The 16,811-nt window shown below is 40.4% G+C and overlaps 1 protein-coding gene across 4 annotated transcripts in view; it reads right to left on the reverse strand.

Annotated features, from left to right (window-relative positions):
• Nucleotides 1-736: 736 nt before the first annotated feature.
• PPARG (peroxisome proliferator activated receptor gamma) overlaps nucleotides 737-16,811 on the reverse strand; it is a 142,266-nt gene continuing 126,191 nt past the window's right edge. For all 4 annotated transcript variants that reach the window (XM_079794990.1, XM_079794992.1, XM_079794993.1 and 1 more), the window contains exon 8: nucleotides 737-4,286. In XM_079794990.1, the coding sequence (XP_079651116.1) occupies nucleotides 4,039-4,286 (248 nt within the window). In that variant the 3' untranslated portion in view covers nucleotides 737-4,038. The remainder of the gene's footprint in view (nucleotides 4,287-16,811) is intronic.

Here is a 16,811-nt window from a genome sequence, read left to right on the forward strand (position 1 = left end):
CCAGGGTGCAGGAACAAACATGTGGTATGTGTGACCCCAGGAGCAGAGCTAGGCCTACAAGATGGAAATCAAGGGGTCAAGAAGGGAGAGAGCTTCCTGTCCCTCAGGTACTTGCTCAGGGGCTGGACAACCATGGGAAACAGTGTAGAGGGGATTTGACTTTTAGAGAGCTGACTTTCCAAAATGCAAGTTTGATCCTGTCCCTCTTCTGGCTGGTAACATCCACCAGAACTCAAGTGCCTATGAATACCATCCAAGGTAGCTCCTTACCATGGAGAATGAGCCTTAGCACAATCTGTTGCTGACTTGGTTACATCACTTCTCACCCCTAAGCTATTGCAGCCATACCTAACTTCTTGTGGTTTTTTGAACACATTATGTACTGTTAAGACTTCTGTGTCTACCCACATCCTCTGATTCCCTTTTCACATCTACAGGCATTTTATCGCTTGGCTTGAGTTGTAATTATGTGTCTGACTTCATCAACAGACTGTGATACCCTTGAGGACAGGGCCTAGTTACTCATCTTCATATGGTGGCAGACTTGACTGGAGTATGAACCGAGTTTATATTTGATGAATGAAGTGGGATTAGATGACATCGGATGGTCTTTTAAACTATTAAAATCCTGCTATTTTATTTAATTTGAATAAGAATTAACTGGAAGGCCTAACATGTACAATCACATGGTGAGGTTTTGGGATACACAGACAATAATAGTGATAATAATGCAAACAGAGACAACAGGAGCCAGAGCCAAGAACCAGGGTGAGGTAAGAGAAAAATAGGTAGGTGGCTACCTTGCGAAGCACAGGCATCTTGGTCCCTTTGTCTCATAGCCACAAACTCTCCCAGTGAGTGTGTGGGAAAAGAGGAGCAAAGAGAAAGCAATGGGGGTGTTCCTGCTGGAAATGAACTTTGGTTCTTTCTCTCGGGATTTAGAACAGAAATTGGCTTTCTTTAGGGGTCCCCATGCCAACCCCCACTCCCCAGTAGGCCTTTCCAAGGGAATAGGTATCTGGGGACCAATTTCCAACTCCTCTCATCCTGACTTGCTTTATCAGCACCAAACAGTAGTAGATGTCAACCAAGTCAAGGCCTGCCCACAAAAAGGATCTGCCTTTGATAGCCTTAAGGGGCCTGAGAAAAAGTTATTCAGTAGCAACTACACCAGAAGCTAATTTTCTCCCCACCCGCTTCTCCTCAGTGCAATTGATACAGCTGTCCCTCTGATTTCTGCCTCCAAGCTTATAATTGAGAATTTGCTATGTGACACCACCTAGTGCTTCCTGATTCTCTTAAGTTCTTATTGAAAAAACCCCAGTTCTCTTATTCCTCATCTAAATAAATAAATAAAAAAAGACAGAAACTCAGGTGAGGCATGTTTGACTGTGGCTAGAGAAACAGGGTGGGCAGATATAGTTTCTTCCATATGTACCCTTGCTGTTCCTGCGCTCCAAGCACAGCATGGAGATGAGAGAGAAGCAGGTCATATGCAAGGGCAGTGCTAGGGTAGGGCTCTCATGGGTGCCTTGAAACCTTTTTTTTTTTTTTTTTAACTCTGGACCAAAGTTAGTTTCCTTCTTTATTAACACAAATCCGAAAATGTGTTTGTGTCCGGAGAAAGTACTATGAATAACTGATGATATAGTTGTTGATTAACTTGTGAGTCATCCTGGGGGAAAGGGAGACCGAGAAAGAAGCAGGAGCTTTGGAGGCTGTATAGGATTTGTCATAAAATATTTAGCAAATGATCGTCCAAACCACAGGGAAAAAGTCAGAGGAGATGGGAATTTAAAAGCTGCCAGAATTTAAAAGCTATTTAATGCTTATCATCGGTGCCAAAGAGCTGAGAGCATCCCCTTTCCTCCCCACATTGGCAGCCACGGCTCCGAGAATGTGAAAAGGGCTTGGATGGGCTGTGGAGTGCTGGTGGGAACTGAGAGCAGGCAGCGCGCTGAAAGCCTGTTTGTTTGGTAAATCTTGTGAACAAGGGGTCTCCTCTGAGGTGGAATCCTCACCTTGTCTACTGCCCGCCTGTTCTTTCTTTCTCAAGCTCTCCTGGATGATGAACTCTCCACGTGGAGCAACAGTGAAGCCTCTAGTCAGTGGATATTTCAAAATATCCTGATGCTTGGCATCAATGAAGGGAAGAAAAAAATAGCCATATGATGAACTGAATTTGTCACACTTTCCCCCAATGTTTTGGTGTCACTTATACAATGGCTTCAGTCGCTGGTCCCAATATGACGTGGTTACATCTATTCTAAAGGTTGGAGCTCGGATGTTGTTTCTCCTAAAGGGTTAGGGAACCTACATTTTTAGGGCCGGGGTAAGGACTCACTTCTGTAACCTGACTCTTTGGAGATCTGTTTATTTTGGGGTAAAGGATGAAAAGTTGTTTCCTGATATTTTGGCTTGAAAGCCTCAAATGTCAAGTGATGTTCTCCTGAGTATCAATACCATAAGGAAAGGTAAAGTAAGGGAGAAGTAGCAGGGAAATCATTTAGGTCAGTGAAAACAATCATCCTGGCGAAGAGACCTCCGGAGAGTATTGTGAGCTCATTGGTAAGCAATGATCTTAAATGTGGTGGCTTCAAAGAATATGTTAACTGTGCCAAGAAGGTCCCTGCTTTTAGGGAACATATAACCTGCTTGCTGGGGACATATGCATTACCTAAATCAGTGGTCGGCAAACTGCGGTTCGCGAGCCACATGCGGCTCTTTGGCCCCTTGAGTGTGGCTCTTCCACAAAAATACCACGTGCGGGCGCACACGTACAGTGCGATTGAAACTTTGTGGTCCATGCGCCGAAGTCAGTTTTCGGCTCTCAAAAGAAATTTCAATTGTTGATATTTGGCTCTGTTGATATTTGGCTCTGATGACTAATGAGTTTGCCGACCACTGACCTAAATGATATGGATAATTAACCTTTGAGATCAGAAAAGAAATCTCTGGGCAAGGTGGTCCCAAAGAAGATGACAGAAATAACTCTAGCAAAATTACTCTACATACTACACAACATGGTTCTTCTCCCTCATTCATGTTTTGTTTTAGTTTCTTCTTCATCTTGTTCCTGCTGTCTTGCTTTCTTAGAATGTTTTCTCTTCCACTCTCTACCTATCGCAAATCCAACACATCCTTTGAGGCCCACTTCAATGAATTTAGTTACTCTTGACTATTCCAATCTTCATTGATCTTCACTTCCTTTGAACTCTTACAGTTCTTAGGAATTCATTCATTTGGCACAGGATTATACTGTGCATTATAATCTGTTTTTTTTTTTTTTTTATGAAAGATTCATCTTTTCTCCTGAACTCAATTGTAAGTTCTTTTTGGCAGGTGCCAAATTTTAAAACACTTCTGTGTTACTCACAGTTTCTAATAGTTCATAACTTGCCACTAGGTATTTGCGTACACCTTGATATTCTGTTAGTGGGCTGCTTTTGGTGAATGAAAATCTTGGTTGGGATTGTGGAAGAAGATTAGATTCTTGGTAGGCTAAGAAACACATGTCCCGAGCAGTTTCTGGTCCTGGAGTTCCCTTTCCCTTCTTAGTTGTGGTTGTTAAAACAGATGGAGGGTTCAGAAAAGTTGTAAGTTGAGTAAATAATTAATTTACCAAGAGTGAAAGCTGATCAGAAGTTCTATTCACATTTCAAAAAATGTGTAAGAAAGAAGGAAGAAAAATAAAGGAAAGAAGGAAGGCAGGCATAGGAGGAGGGATATAGACATGGAGAAAGGGAGGGAGGAAAGAGTGAGAAAATTGAGAAGAAAATAAAAGGAAAAAGCCTGGATTGGAGAACACATCAGACTTAGTCTTCAAATACATCCACCAATTTCATAATGTGGTCATTTTTAATATTAAAAGTAAATTGTAAATGTATCTTTATAAACAATATGCATAAAATAGATCTATTATTCTAAACCCTTTCTTTTTAAAATGCTTTTTCACAGTAAATTTTTTAGGTGTCAGATCTTCTCTCAATAGTGCAATTGGAAGAAGGAAAACGTTGTCAGTGAATTAGGACTTCTCTGCTAATACAAGTCCTTGTATATTTCCTGTAGGAGTGGGTGAAGACTCATGTCTGTCTCTGTTTTCTTTATTACTTGCAATAGCTGCACATGTTCTGTTACAATTTGTCTGAGGTCTGTCATTTTCTGGAGCAGCTTGGCAAAGAGCTGAGAGGACTCGGGGTGGTTCATCTTGAGCTGGAGCTCCAAGGCTTGCAGCAAGTTGTCTTGTATGTCCTCAATGGGCTTCACATTCAGCAAACCCGGGCGGTCTGGGGGAGCAGAAGAACAGGAGGTTCAGTTACAAAATTCTCTGGCCCCACATCTGAAGCATATTCAGCCAAACTACTCACCCATCTTTTTCTTGGTTTGATTTGCTTTGGTTTTAAAATAAGGTTGGAAGAGAGAGTAAGTAATAGCAAGCAAGAACTGCATACAGGAGGATGGAATGAATCAGAGCCCTTTCCAGGGGCATTCTTTTCCTGGCCAGGGCTTAATCTGTGTAATCAGTTGACATAACATGGTAAAAAGGCAATCTCCTCCTCAGACTGAGGACTCTTCTGCCAGTATGCTTCTACTCACTCAGAAATCTCATTTATGACTTCTGCTTCTTCTCGATGAGTCTATGTTTTATAACCTGTACTTACTTTCTCACCACAGCTTTAAATATGCTTCTAAAACAAGCTTTGACTTTTCTTTTGCTTAATATCCCATATATATTTTCAGAGACAAGACATAGTTTTTACAGTTTGTAAAGATAGACAGCCCCCACTCTCACCCCGAGATTTTAACATAGGTTTCTTCTAGGTGGTTGCAGGTAAGTTTCACGTTCTTCTTTATACTTCCCTTCTTTGAAATTTTTAAAAATTTTTTCCTTCTTTGAATCTTTAAATGATGAGCTTAAATTACTTTTACATTTTTTATGTTTTTCTTCATGCAGATCTTCTTAGATGTATCCTTAAATGCTTCTTTACTTTTACTCCTTACTTTATAATAGTCTATACTTCTTTTTGTTTTATTTTCTAATATACTCCTGCTGATGTATAGAAAAAGTATTAATTTTAGTATATAGAATATACTTCAATTTCCTGAACTCTTGTCAATTCAAATAGTTTTTATCCTGGATTTTATTTTTTTTTCCCTACTTTGGTTAGACTATTACCTCTGTAAATAATGACGGTTTTATTTCTTTCTTCTTTTCCAGTGTTTACATTTCTTATTTCTTTTTCTTGCCATAGTGCATTGGCTAATACCTCTAATATGCTTTTAAATATTAGTAGTGGTAGGAAGCATTCTTGTTTCATTCTTAACCTTGAAGAAAATGTTTCTAATGGTTTACCACAAGTATGATATTTACTATAGAGATTATATTGGATATGTTTTAGTCCTGGCTTTCCAAGAGTTTTAAAGTTTTATATTTGTTGTAATTGGGAATGTTGTTGCATTCATCAAATGTTTTTAAATTTTTCATTCTAAAGAAATTACCATATGGTTTTATCTTAATTAAGTATCATGAATTATATCAATAGATTTCCTTATATCTTTATATTCATTTACTAATAATATATTTAGGGTTTAAAAATTTGAAAGTGAGATTAGTCCAGAGTCTTTTTTTTTTTTTTGTGCCATCCTTTGCCTATTTTTGGTAATAAATGTTAACTGGTCTTATAGACTGAGTAGATAAGTTTTTTTTTTTTTTTCCTGTTTCTATGCAGTAATGATCTGTTCCTTGACGGTTTCTTAGAATTCATTGGCAGAACTGTCTGAGCCTGGTGGTAAATCTTTGACTACCTTCAATTTTTCTTCTATAGATTTTTAGTCTTCTTAGGCTTTGTCCCACTTATAAGTGACATTTTAGTAATTTAGAGTAGAATAAAGTTGTACATGATATTCTCTTAAAATCTAAAATCTCTTATTATTTTTATTTAACGGAATGCTTTTTATTTGTGTATTCCCTTGTTTAAAAATTTGGTTAGCCAAAAGCTTATCTTTTTTTCCTTTTGAAAAAACCCAGCTTTTGGTTTTATTAATCAACTCTGCTTTTTGAAATGGTATTTTGTTTTCAACTTAACTAGTTCATGCTTTTAACTTCTTTAGCTTTATTCTCTCTCTCTCTCTCTCTCTCTCTCTCTCTCTCTCTGTCTCTGTCTCTGTCTCTCAGCTAGTGTGTGAAAGCTTCGGGGTTTGGAAGGGAGAGCTGGGCCCTTCAAACATGGGGAAAATGCCTTTCAGCGATTTTCTCCCTTTGCTATCAATGACCAGGGCACAGGCAGCACATGCTCACTTCCGCATGTAGCAGTCTAGTTTCTTGAATTAAATGACTAATTCACTTAGTTTTAGTATTTCTTGTTTTTTGGCAGATACATTTAAAGCTCTAAAATTTCCTCTGAGTTTTACTTTGCTCTCACTCCATAGGCTTTGTTCAGTAGTCTTTTCTTTTTTAAAATATATTTTATTGATTTTTCACAGAGAGGAAGAGAGAGAGAGAGAGAGTTAGAAACATCGATGATAGAGAAACATCGATCAGCTGCCTCTTGCACACCCCCCACTGGGGATGTGCCCGCAACCAAGGTACATGCCCTTCACTGGAATCGAACCCGGGACCCTTCAGTCCGCAGGCCGACGCTCTATCCACTGAGCCAAACCGGTCTCGGCTCAGTAGTCTTTTCATAGTTCTTTTCCAAATAGTCTGTTTTACTATTCCCATTTCATTTTTAACCTAAGAGTTATATAAAAGCATGATTTAGCCCTAGTCAATGGATAGAATGTTGGCCTGTGGACTGAAGGGTTGGGGGTTCAATTCCAGTCAAGGGCATGTCCCTTGGTTGCAGGCTCTATCCCCGGCCCCTGGTCGGGACTCGTGTAGGAGGCAACCAATCAATGTGTTTCTCTCACACTGATATTTCTCTCTGTCTTTCTTTCTTTCTTACACTCTCTCTAAAAATCAATGAAAAAATATCCTTGGGTGAGGATTGAAAATAAATAAATAAATAAATAAATAAATAAATAAATAAATAAATACATGATTTTAAATTTTCAAGTGGAAAGTTTGAGTGTTTGTTTTTTAATTTCTAGATTTTATTTTCTATGTTTGTTGCATTATGGTTAGAATTTAAGGTTTCCCCATTAAAGTTTACCAGAGGGTGCAGAGTTTATGTACAACATTCAGGACACTTACTTGATACCTTGCACTGATTCCAAATATTAGTTCTTGAAGGCTATTCACCCTCTTTTTCTAATTTAACTCTTTTCCCCTTCACTGTAAATTAAAGCACTGTATAAGAATTTTTACTTACCTTTTAATATCTTTCATCCTCTAGCCTCAGTTTCTGAAATTATCCCTTGCTCCAACCATATTAAGCTATTTCCATACCAAGTCCCTCAAACTTCCTATGTTCTATCATGACTCTCTGCTCAGGCAGATTCTGCTCCTCCTGTCTGCAACAACAATCTTCCCTTCTCTTCACCCATCTCATCGACTTCAACCTATTCTTCAAAATACAGCCTGTGTCATTATGTCCTGGCAGCCTTCCTTAGCATTATCCCTTCCTCTCCCCTGTTCTTCCAATCCCTTTTCGCTGGACCTTGTAGCACCCTATATACACTTCAATGTTTATTATATTAGTAGATTACATTTGTTGAGTGGTTATCATTTCCCAAAGATTGTGCTAAGGGCTTTATACACAATATATCATTTAATCTTCATAATAACCCCATAAGGTCAATGTTTTATGGAGGGGAAAACAAAGCTTTAGAGAAAGGAGTTAAATCTTGCCCAAGATCTGCCACATGCTAGTAAATGGCAGAGCTGACATTTGAATTCCAAATGCTCTGCAGTATTCAACTTTTATGACCTTGTATTATAAGTATTGATTTTCTTGTTTATCTTCCCTACTAGACCATGAGATATCAGAAGGCAGAGACTATGTCCTGATCATCTCTGATCAAGTGGAAACATAGGAAACATTCAGCTGGTTGAGTTAATGAATTAGGTTTTCGGGCTGAGTTCTGAATTGAAAAGTACAATTCTTCTGGTTGGTGAATAAGCCTAAAGGCAGGATCGCTACACAAAGAAGAAACCACCAGTAAACAGTGTTTTCCTGTATGAATAAACGGCAGTAACCTTTATCCACTGAGGTGAGGCACAGGAGAGCAATGTTAGAATGGTTTCAGGGTAGGATTTTTGGAACTGTAAACATTCTCTGAATTTTTTTTTTTTTAATTACAGAAGGAAAGTTACCTTTGGTTTGATTCTTTGGCCCCCCCGACTTCTCTAACATGTGCCATTGACTGGACTAAGTATGTGTTTTTCTTTACATTTCAGCATTTAATTTTGGAACCATCCGAAAATTTAACTCAGAGAATTAAACAAAATAATTTAGTCCTGGCCTAGAGAATCATGCCCTTGGAGGAGTGGTGCCTTTCTCACAGCTGCTGTGCAATAATAAACACCTCTCTGACACTTCAAGGAGAACCAGATCCTGGATTGGTGCCTTTGGTTTAATGACTGCTGATCCTCCCCCTGAACAAATGTTCCAGATTTCAAAGGCCCGTGGCAGCGTAAATGTATGTGCATCGGAAGTGGCAGTATTTTGTGTCAAGACAGGTGTTAAATGTGGCTCCTCCACGGGCTGGGACTGCACACAGGGGTACTGGCTTCTTAAAAACATTTTCTCCTTCCTCTTGAGCAGCAACTTCTGCTGAAGAGATTATATTAATCTAGTAGGTTTCGTTTATCATGACAGTTCAAACACCCAAACCCTAAAATGCAGCTGATCACGTTTGCTTGGAAAAACTTGGCTTTAGTGCAATATAATGGGACAGGCCCCTCTAGGAGTGAAGAAGGATCTGGTTTGAATTTTCAAACCCCTCTTTGGCAAGTTATTTTTTATGATGTGATAGATGAAATTTGGCTGGAGGGCTGAAATTTTGTGGCCACTGATTTATATTTTCTCCAGTGACAAGTTAGATCATTTACAGATCTGTCTCACTGTCCTACTGAGCCTCAGTCAAGGCAAAATGGAGTGCAGTTGAGTGCAAAAAGTAGTATATTCTACTTCTAGATCTTTCACTAACCAGCTCTGGGACCTTGGGCAAACTAAGCTCACTGGGCTTCTTCTCTGTAAATGGAAAGGATTAGACTAAATAGATGATCTCTAAAAGCCTAATTCAAAAGTTCTAAGCTTTATTCTTATTTGTAATTCCCTTTATATAGTTCACATAATTAAACTGGGGAAGTACTCTCAAAATCTAATTAGAAAAGGGTATTAACAAGCTTATACATTAAACTTAGAATACTTGGCTTATTTAAAAAGCAAAAAAAAACACAAAAAAAAACCACAAAAAGCTTCCTTTGGTCTTAATCAATCCCTAGGGTCAAGGGCAAAAGGGATTTGTTGGGGTGGCTCCCCACCCCTGACTCTTATCAGCTACTAGGCTGTCCCTGGTCCCCTCTCCTATCTTTCTCTCTCTACGTTCCTTCTACTCACACTCAAACCCTTACTAACCTAAGGGAGGTATCACAAATGTGCCATAGAAATCTAAACACCTGGAGCAGTCCTGGGTCCTTCCCTTTCCTCTCCACTTCCCACCGGCCCAGAGTCTGCTAAGATTGTTCTTCGAAGGCCTGAGATTCTCTCCCTGCACCTTGCTGAGGGTTAGAATTGAGTTCTAGAACAGGATCAGGGTCAAGGGACCCCTTTTACCGGGCTAGGCTGCCTAGGAGACCCTTTTGGGAATGTGTGTATCGACTCCAGGACATAACACTCAAGGAAGCTGGAGTCAATTACTAGTTCCGTACTCTCCAGGCTGCAAAGAATTGGGAAAGAAACCTTTCCGGTCTCCATTCACACGGTGCTGGAATTGATTAGAGAACACACTGTTGATTATGGGCAAATCTACAAAGCTCCTATCTTATCTAGATCTGGTTCTGTTAAGTGGAGAGCTTATCTGAATCAGATTCAAATTCTCTTGACCCTCCTGGGATCTGCCCACCTGGACCAGGCATTTCCCTAGCACAGATTTTCTCAGGAGGTGTCTGAGTTAGGGAACCAGATGGCCACAGTGGAGTCTCCCGAAGGAGATGTGAAAAAACCGAAGTGAAAGGTTTTGTCTCTGTTCTAGGAGCTGTTGTCATGGCACTCCCAATCTCTCCCTACTGGCTTTCTGATAGACACTAGCAATCTGGAAAGGACTGTACCCGGAGCACTTAGAGAAAAGAGGTCTGATAGCTGGGCAGCTGTAAACTGATCCACAGACAGGATTGGGTGAAAACTGAAGGGGAGGGAGGGCTACTTAGGGAGCTTGGTAGCTGGTATCTCACTTTCTTGTACACTTCCTCTTTAGTTTCCTCTATTCCATTGCTTCCTAAGTCACAGATCTGTTAAAAAAGAGCACTGGATTTGGAGACAGAAGACTTGATTTGAGTTCTGTCTTTCCTCCACTTAATTTTCTTATCACTTTGGACGAGTCATCTAATTTTCCTGAGTTTTGGTTTAATTTTTAAGACAACAATGGAGTGGATTTTTTTTTTTTTAACTAAGGTCACGGTGAGAATGAGTTAGGTAAAGGAACTTTATAAGATATTACTATCCTGTGTTTGTTTAAAAAAGGTAATTTCCATAGGGATCATCCAGTAGTGTAAGCAGAGGTGGGGTGGCATATATACTTTGGGGAAATAAAAATTTTTTGAGGTTTATTGGTGAGAACATAAATTCAGGAGTGCAAGAAAGTAATTCTTGATGCAGACACATGTTTGGGGGTTTGGGCAAATAATGTAAGAAAGTTTTACATGTGTTCTTTTCATATTTAAATTTGAGCTGGAGATTGATAGAGTATAGTGATTCTCAACTTTGGCTACACATTGAAATCATCTGGGGAGATTAAAAACACATCAACTAATTAATATGTGGGTCCCATCTTTAGAGATTCTGACTTACTTGGCCTAGGGTATGACCTTCAATATTTCTAAAAGCCCCCAGGGGATACTAATGTGCAGCCAAGAGCAAGCACTACTGGTTTAGTGAGAAGCAGTTGGAATCCCAACCTTAAAACTTACTGGCTAGGTAATCTTGGGCAAGTTCCTTAACCTCACTGTACCTCAGTTTCCTCATTTAAAAATGGGGATATAACAATAACCCCATATAACTAAGAGTTGTTGAGATGATTAAATGAGTTAATAGAAGGCAAGTGCTTAGAGGAAGCAGTGTCTGACACATAGTCAGTTAGCTATGTCTATTTGTAATAGTATACTATAACTTGCCTCTTTTCCCTTCTTACCTTTCTTCTCTCATTTCTCTGATTTTCCTGGGTCCTCTTTATTTGTTTATTAATTGCACCCTTTTCCTTAGCTATTCTCTTCAACACCCCCAGATGTTTTTCCTTTTCCATTCCTTGGACTGCAGCTTGCTGGGGATCTAGAATTAGGATTCCTGGCAGGGCGGGCCTAAATTAATCAGAAACCTGAGCAATGGAGATTTTAGGAGAAAGGTAGTTGACTGCTACTATCAGGGAAAGGGAAGAACATAGAGATCTTGTAAATGCTTTACCAAATAGGTAAAGATCATCTGTAATGAGCATATTTTCTTCCTACAATGCACATGTTGCTGGTAGAGTCCTTCACTCTGAAGTGGGTTAACATTCTAACATTTCCCTGTTTAAAGAATAATTTAATAAATGCTTTCTCTGTCTATGTTCAAATGATAATCGCTCTTCACAACAAGGACACATATGATTTGGTTTAGGATGGAGGATGGGGGTAACATCCACCATGAAACCAAGCCCAGACAATATTTTCTTTTATCTGCATGCTAAGAAGCAATTCCACACCAATTCCCCTCGTCTCAAATGCTCAACTACCACCTCCAAAAAGCCTTTCAAACTACAACACAGAACACAAAGATACCTAGCAACCAGGTGGGTAACATTTTCCTTTATGCGATGCTCAAAGCTCGTTTCTTTGCTCCAGGGTACCTCTAGTGAATTAAGCTTGGGCTGTGTTTTATTTCTAAGTCTTTCAGAATGAAAATGGGATTTGAGATTTCAATCCTGCCCTTGGGACATCCCTATCTTTTCTATCTCCTTCACCCTCGGGTTAGGGATCGCTTGTTCTTCTAGTCATTGGAGGTCAATCAATTCAAGTTTAGCCACCTGGTTTGCTCCCTTTCTCTGAGTCAGGACCAAAAGAGCAGTGCTTTCTTCCCCCAAGCAGAGGAAGGTAGATAGATTTCTGCTCCTTTTATGTTGAACATTGGCTCTGATCAGGACTAAAAATGAGAGGTGGGTGCGACGCAGAGGAAAGGCTGGAGCAGAAAGATAATGGAGAGTGATTTCTTCTTTCTCTTTGAGTCTGACACACTTATGCTCCCAGTACAACTATTCTTCCTTGCTTTCTCAACCTTTAGAAATGCCAACAGCAAACCAAAGGTAGCCAACAGCAAACCAAAAATAAAGACGGGGCCACATATTAGTTCTCTGCATGCCCCATGTCTTCTTTTCCATCGTCCTTGAGAAGACCCTCAAAACATAGGTGTGATCGATAATTTCTAAATATGACCTCTCAACACATAATGTCCCTCCAAATGTAATCAGAATACTAGGAGTGTGGAAACCCACCTCACTCATATTCCCTTATCTCCTTCAGGGCCCCGGGGGTTAGAGTTTGCCTCTAAACTTTTCAGGCCCCTCCCCCTTCCTCCAGTATCTCTTTCCCTCGGGGTTTTGTTCTCCAATCCACAACTAATCCCCTTAAAGAGATAGCTGATAAAGGGATTAGTTGATATCTCCCTAGGGGTATTATATTGTAATAAGGATTTTAAGAATGACTATTGGTGAAAATAAGCAATTTAACTGGCAAAATTGAGTGGAGCTACTTCTAGTTATATCATACAAGGGAAAAGGGAAATTTAACATTTATTGTGTGCTTAACATGTCCCAGGCACTGTGCCAAAGACTCACATAATGTTTCATTTACTTAGGGCACGGATAAGGAAATTAAGGTTTAGGGAGGTAAATACTTGCCTGAAATCACACATCTAGTTAGTAGTGGAATGGGGGCTGTCCATGTGATTCCAAAGCTTTCCAATGCACCACCCTGCCTCTCTTCAGGTTTACTCATTTGTGAAGCTGGCAAGACCCTTGGGAGGTGCTTTCCCTAGCAGTGCACGGCTCCTTTGCTACCTGTATTGGCTCTCCTGTTATGCGTGACTCCAATCAGCCCTCAGTTTCATTCTTCCTCACTTGCCGATGATCTGTCTGAGTGTCTTGGTGAATTGTGCCAGTCTGGAAGGCTGCCTGGGGTCACCCAGAGTTTAAACACACATTGTGAGAACCCAAAATGATAAAGTACTCCAAAAAGCGGCCCACTGACTGACTGACTGAACCTTTTCCAAGGCTGCCGGTGTGGTGACAGGAATGACTCAGCAGTTTGGCTTTCAATCCCATGTCTGTCTCTGGGGTCAAAATTGCTCACTCACTAAAATGATCCCAGCCTACCAGGCCCGGGGTGAGGAGGACATTTCATTTCTGAGGCAGTCACAGATAAAGATTTTCCTATATTCTACAAATAACAAAAGCCCGTGTGTGTGTGTGTGTGTGTGTGTGTGTGTGTGTGTGTGTGTGTGTGTGTTTAAGTTTCGCAGATGATTCTAATATGTTCCATCTTTTCCCTACTCTCCACCCTCAGCTCTCTGGGTTTTAGAATTTGAGTGCCAGTAGAGAACTTACAAATACCCTTCACTCTTGTCTAAACCAAGTCTATAAGGTTATGAAAAGAGTGAACTACTGGGACCTTTCTAGATAACTCAGATTGAGTCATTATTCAAAGCCGTACTGGCCACTGAAAGTGTTTGCCCCTGGCTGTGGAAGCATGGTGGGAGGAGTAGAAGGGTAGAGGAGAAGATTGGCATACACTATGCAGACATAGTGTAGATGCCCCAAACCATTTTCAATTAATAAATGAATGCTATTACTCTCTGACATAATCATAGGCCTTTGATGGGGGATTTGAATCATGTAGTAACACTCTTTGACTGTCCTGCTTAAGGCTTAGTAACATGAGAAATCAGATGTCCTTGTTTATTGTTGATATCACAAGAAATCAGAAAAATAACTTTCACCAATTAGGCACTAGCCTGACTCTTGTCACCCCCCAAAAAACTGTATAGATAAGGTAGTTGAATATTTAACTGGTATAGGTGAGAAGAAAGTTGGCCTACTATTGTTCATAGTATTTTTAATACCTAATACCATGAACAATAGCAGGCCAACTTTCTTCTCCTATTTTGGGCTTTGTCCCTGCCCAGTTAACTAGTAAGGATGATGGAAACAGACAAAGAAGATCGTGCAGAATCAGGCTCCCTACGCTGGGACTTCCTCAAGAAAAGTGTAGGCCCACTCAAGCATGTACACGCTGTTCCAGAGGAGTGCTATACGTACATTCTAACTAGTATAAATAGTTCTGTAGTAAAATGGAAAGATGACACATCAGCCGGAAATATCCTGAAGATTTGAAAGATAACCAGGGATGGGGAAGAGAGCTCCTCAAACTCTGTGCCCGTGGAACGTTAGTGTTCTGTGAGCTGGAATGAGGTGTTCTGCCGCTACAACTGAATGAGTGTCATTTTGATTGTTTCCAATGGGCAGGAAGAAATTAAAGGAGTGGATGGTATTTTAACAATTTTAAATTTCTCTCGTCAATTTTTCTGCAACCACTTATCTCTATTAGAACCTGGTGTAAGGTGGCATCTGATTAGGTATGAATGTGTTTACTCAGTTAATTATAGCTCATCAATTTTTGTGGGGAGCTCTGCAAACAGTGCTATTATTCCCAGGGGCCGTGCTACCTGAACAAGTGAAAGAATAGAGCACCAGTCTTCAGGGCTATCACTGGGCCCCATTCCTTCCCAGAGCAATGTTCAAACCCAGGGTGTAATTTTGTTAGAAAAGTTAAAATGGTGCTTCAAGAAGGGCTTTGACTATTAGTAAGTAATATCTGGACTCTAACTTGGGAATTCTCTCTTTTTTTAAAAAAAATATATTTTTTTACAGAGAGGAAGGGAGAGGGATAGAGAGTTAGAAACATCGATGAGAGAGAAACATCGATCAGCTGCCTCCCGCACACCCCCTACTGGGGATGTGCCCACAACCGAGGTACATGCCCTTGACTGGAATCGAACCTGGGACCCTTCAGTCCGCAGGCCGACGCTCTAACCACTGAGCCAAACCGGTTAGGGCTAACTTGGGAATTCTTGATTAAAATATTTGCAGGCAATATGGAAATAGGTAGTTCTGGATAACTGCCAAAGAACTCTAAGACCAAGGTAATTAACTGGGATGCTCCCCCATCTCAATACACAAAAGGCAGTGGTAGTTAAAGGCATCAGTTTTAAGTTAAGGGAGACCCGGGTCTGAACCTTGGCCTCACCTATTAGTAGTAGCTCTGTGACTTGGGCAAGTTGCTTAATCTCTCTAAATTTCTACTTTCTCCATTTGTTAAATGGGGATAATAGACTTTGTAGAGCTGCAGGAAAGGTTAAACAATGATTATGAATGTATGTATGCAAAGTGCTTAGCATATAGTCTGGCACACAGCAAAATAATAGATAAATGGTAGTTATTATTATTGTTAATATTTGACTATTATTCACTAAACAAGCATTTATTAAATACTTATTCTGGGTCAGGTGCTGTGCTTTGATTCTAGTCTAATTCCAACAAATTTAAAAGTCTATATCTATATCTAAATCTATACCTAAGCATATATATATACTCTATAGTCATGATCAAGGGTGAGAAACAGAGATCCCAGGTTATTGACCTATGGGACAAGCAGTTATCTACTATTTCAGAGGATATTATTTTTTCTTTGATCTGCAAATGTGTAACTATGAGAACAATTCTCCCTTCTTATGCCCTATTCTCCCTGCCCACTCAGCAGCAGAAATGCACATGATCACTCCAAGAGCACAGCTGTCCAAAATTGCTTCACGGAGAAAGAACATGGCTGGGACTGCTGGAAAAGGAAGAAGCTGCTATATAGGTGGTTTGGATAGCCAAGCCAGTCTCAAGAGAGTAAAAGAGGAGGCTGGATGACTTGCCATCTGTGGCCATTGTATCAATATTTATAGCTTCTCTGTCATTAGGATGGCGATGGCAATCTGCCTAGAAAAATATATTGTAAAATCCAGTGAATTTCCTCCCCCATATCTTGGAAGTTTGGGAAGAACGGTAATAGATTCCAAACTGTTTTGAATTAGCAAAAAGAGCTTTTTCCTGTTGTAGAGTTCCAGCTGGAACCCTGCTATGCTTTTTCTTCCCCAAACAGCGAACGCTCAAAGGGGCAAAGTGTCCAGTGGAGTATCCTGGGGCTTGTCAGCTTTACTGAGCTTTCCACTTGGCTGTGGTTGCTGGGTAGGTTTGGGGAGTTTGCATGTGTGGCTGGCATGATGCTGTGGCGCCAGTTGCAAACATGCCCTTGCTGGAGGCAGTTTTATTACTCTTGACGCCACCTATCCAGTCAGAGAGGCTAGAGGGGACGGGGAAACTATTACTCATCACAAATACCGAGGGATAAGGTATGGATTATGGTTACATCTACACCTTAGCGAGCGTCATGAAGGGAACACAGGTTGTGTGACCCCCCCACAAACGTGAGGGAGCTGACCACAATCCACTAGCCAGGCAGCAGGGGGCAGGGCGTGGGGCAGACAGGGCATCTGGAGGTGATAGTTAGAACACCTGGGTTTTACTCCTAGTTCCACTGCTCACTGGTTGTTAGATCTTAGGCAAGTTGCGTAAGT

The sequence above is a fragment of the Cnephaeus nilssonii genome (assembly GCF_951640355.1).
Source record: "Cnephaeus nilssonii genome assembly, chromosome: 17".
Classification (NCBI taxonomy): Eukaryota; Metazoa; Chordata; class Mammalia; order Chiroptera; family Vespertilionidae; genus Cnephaeus; species Cnephaeus nilssonii.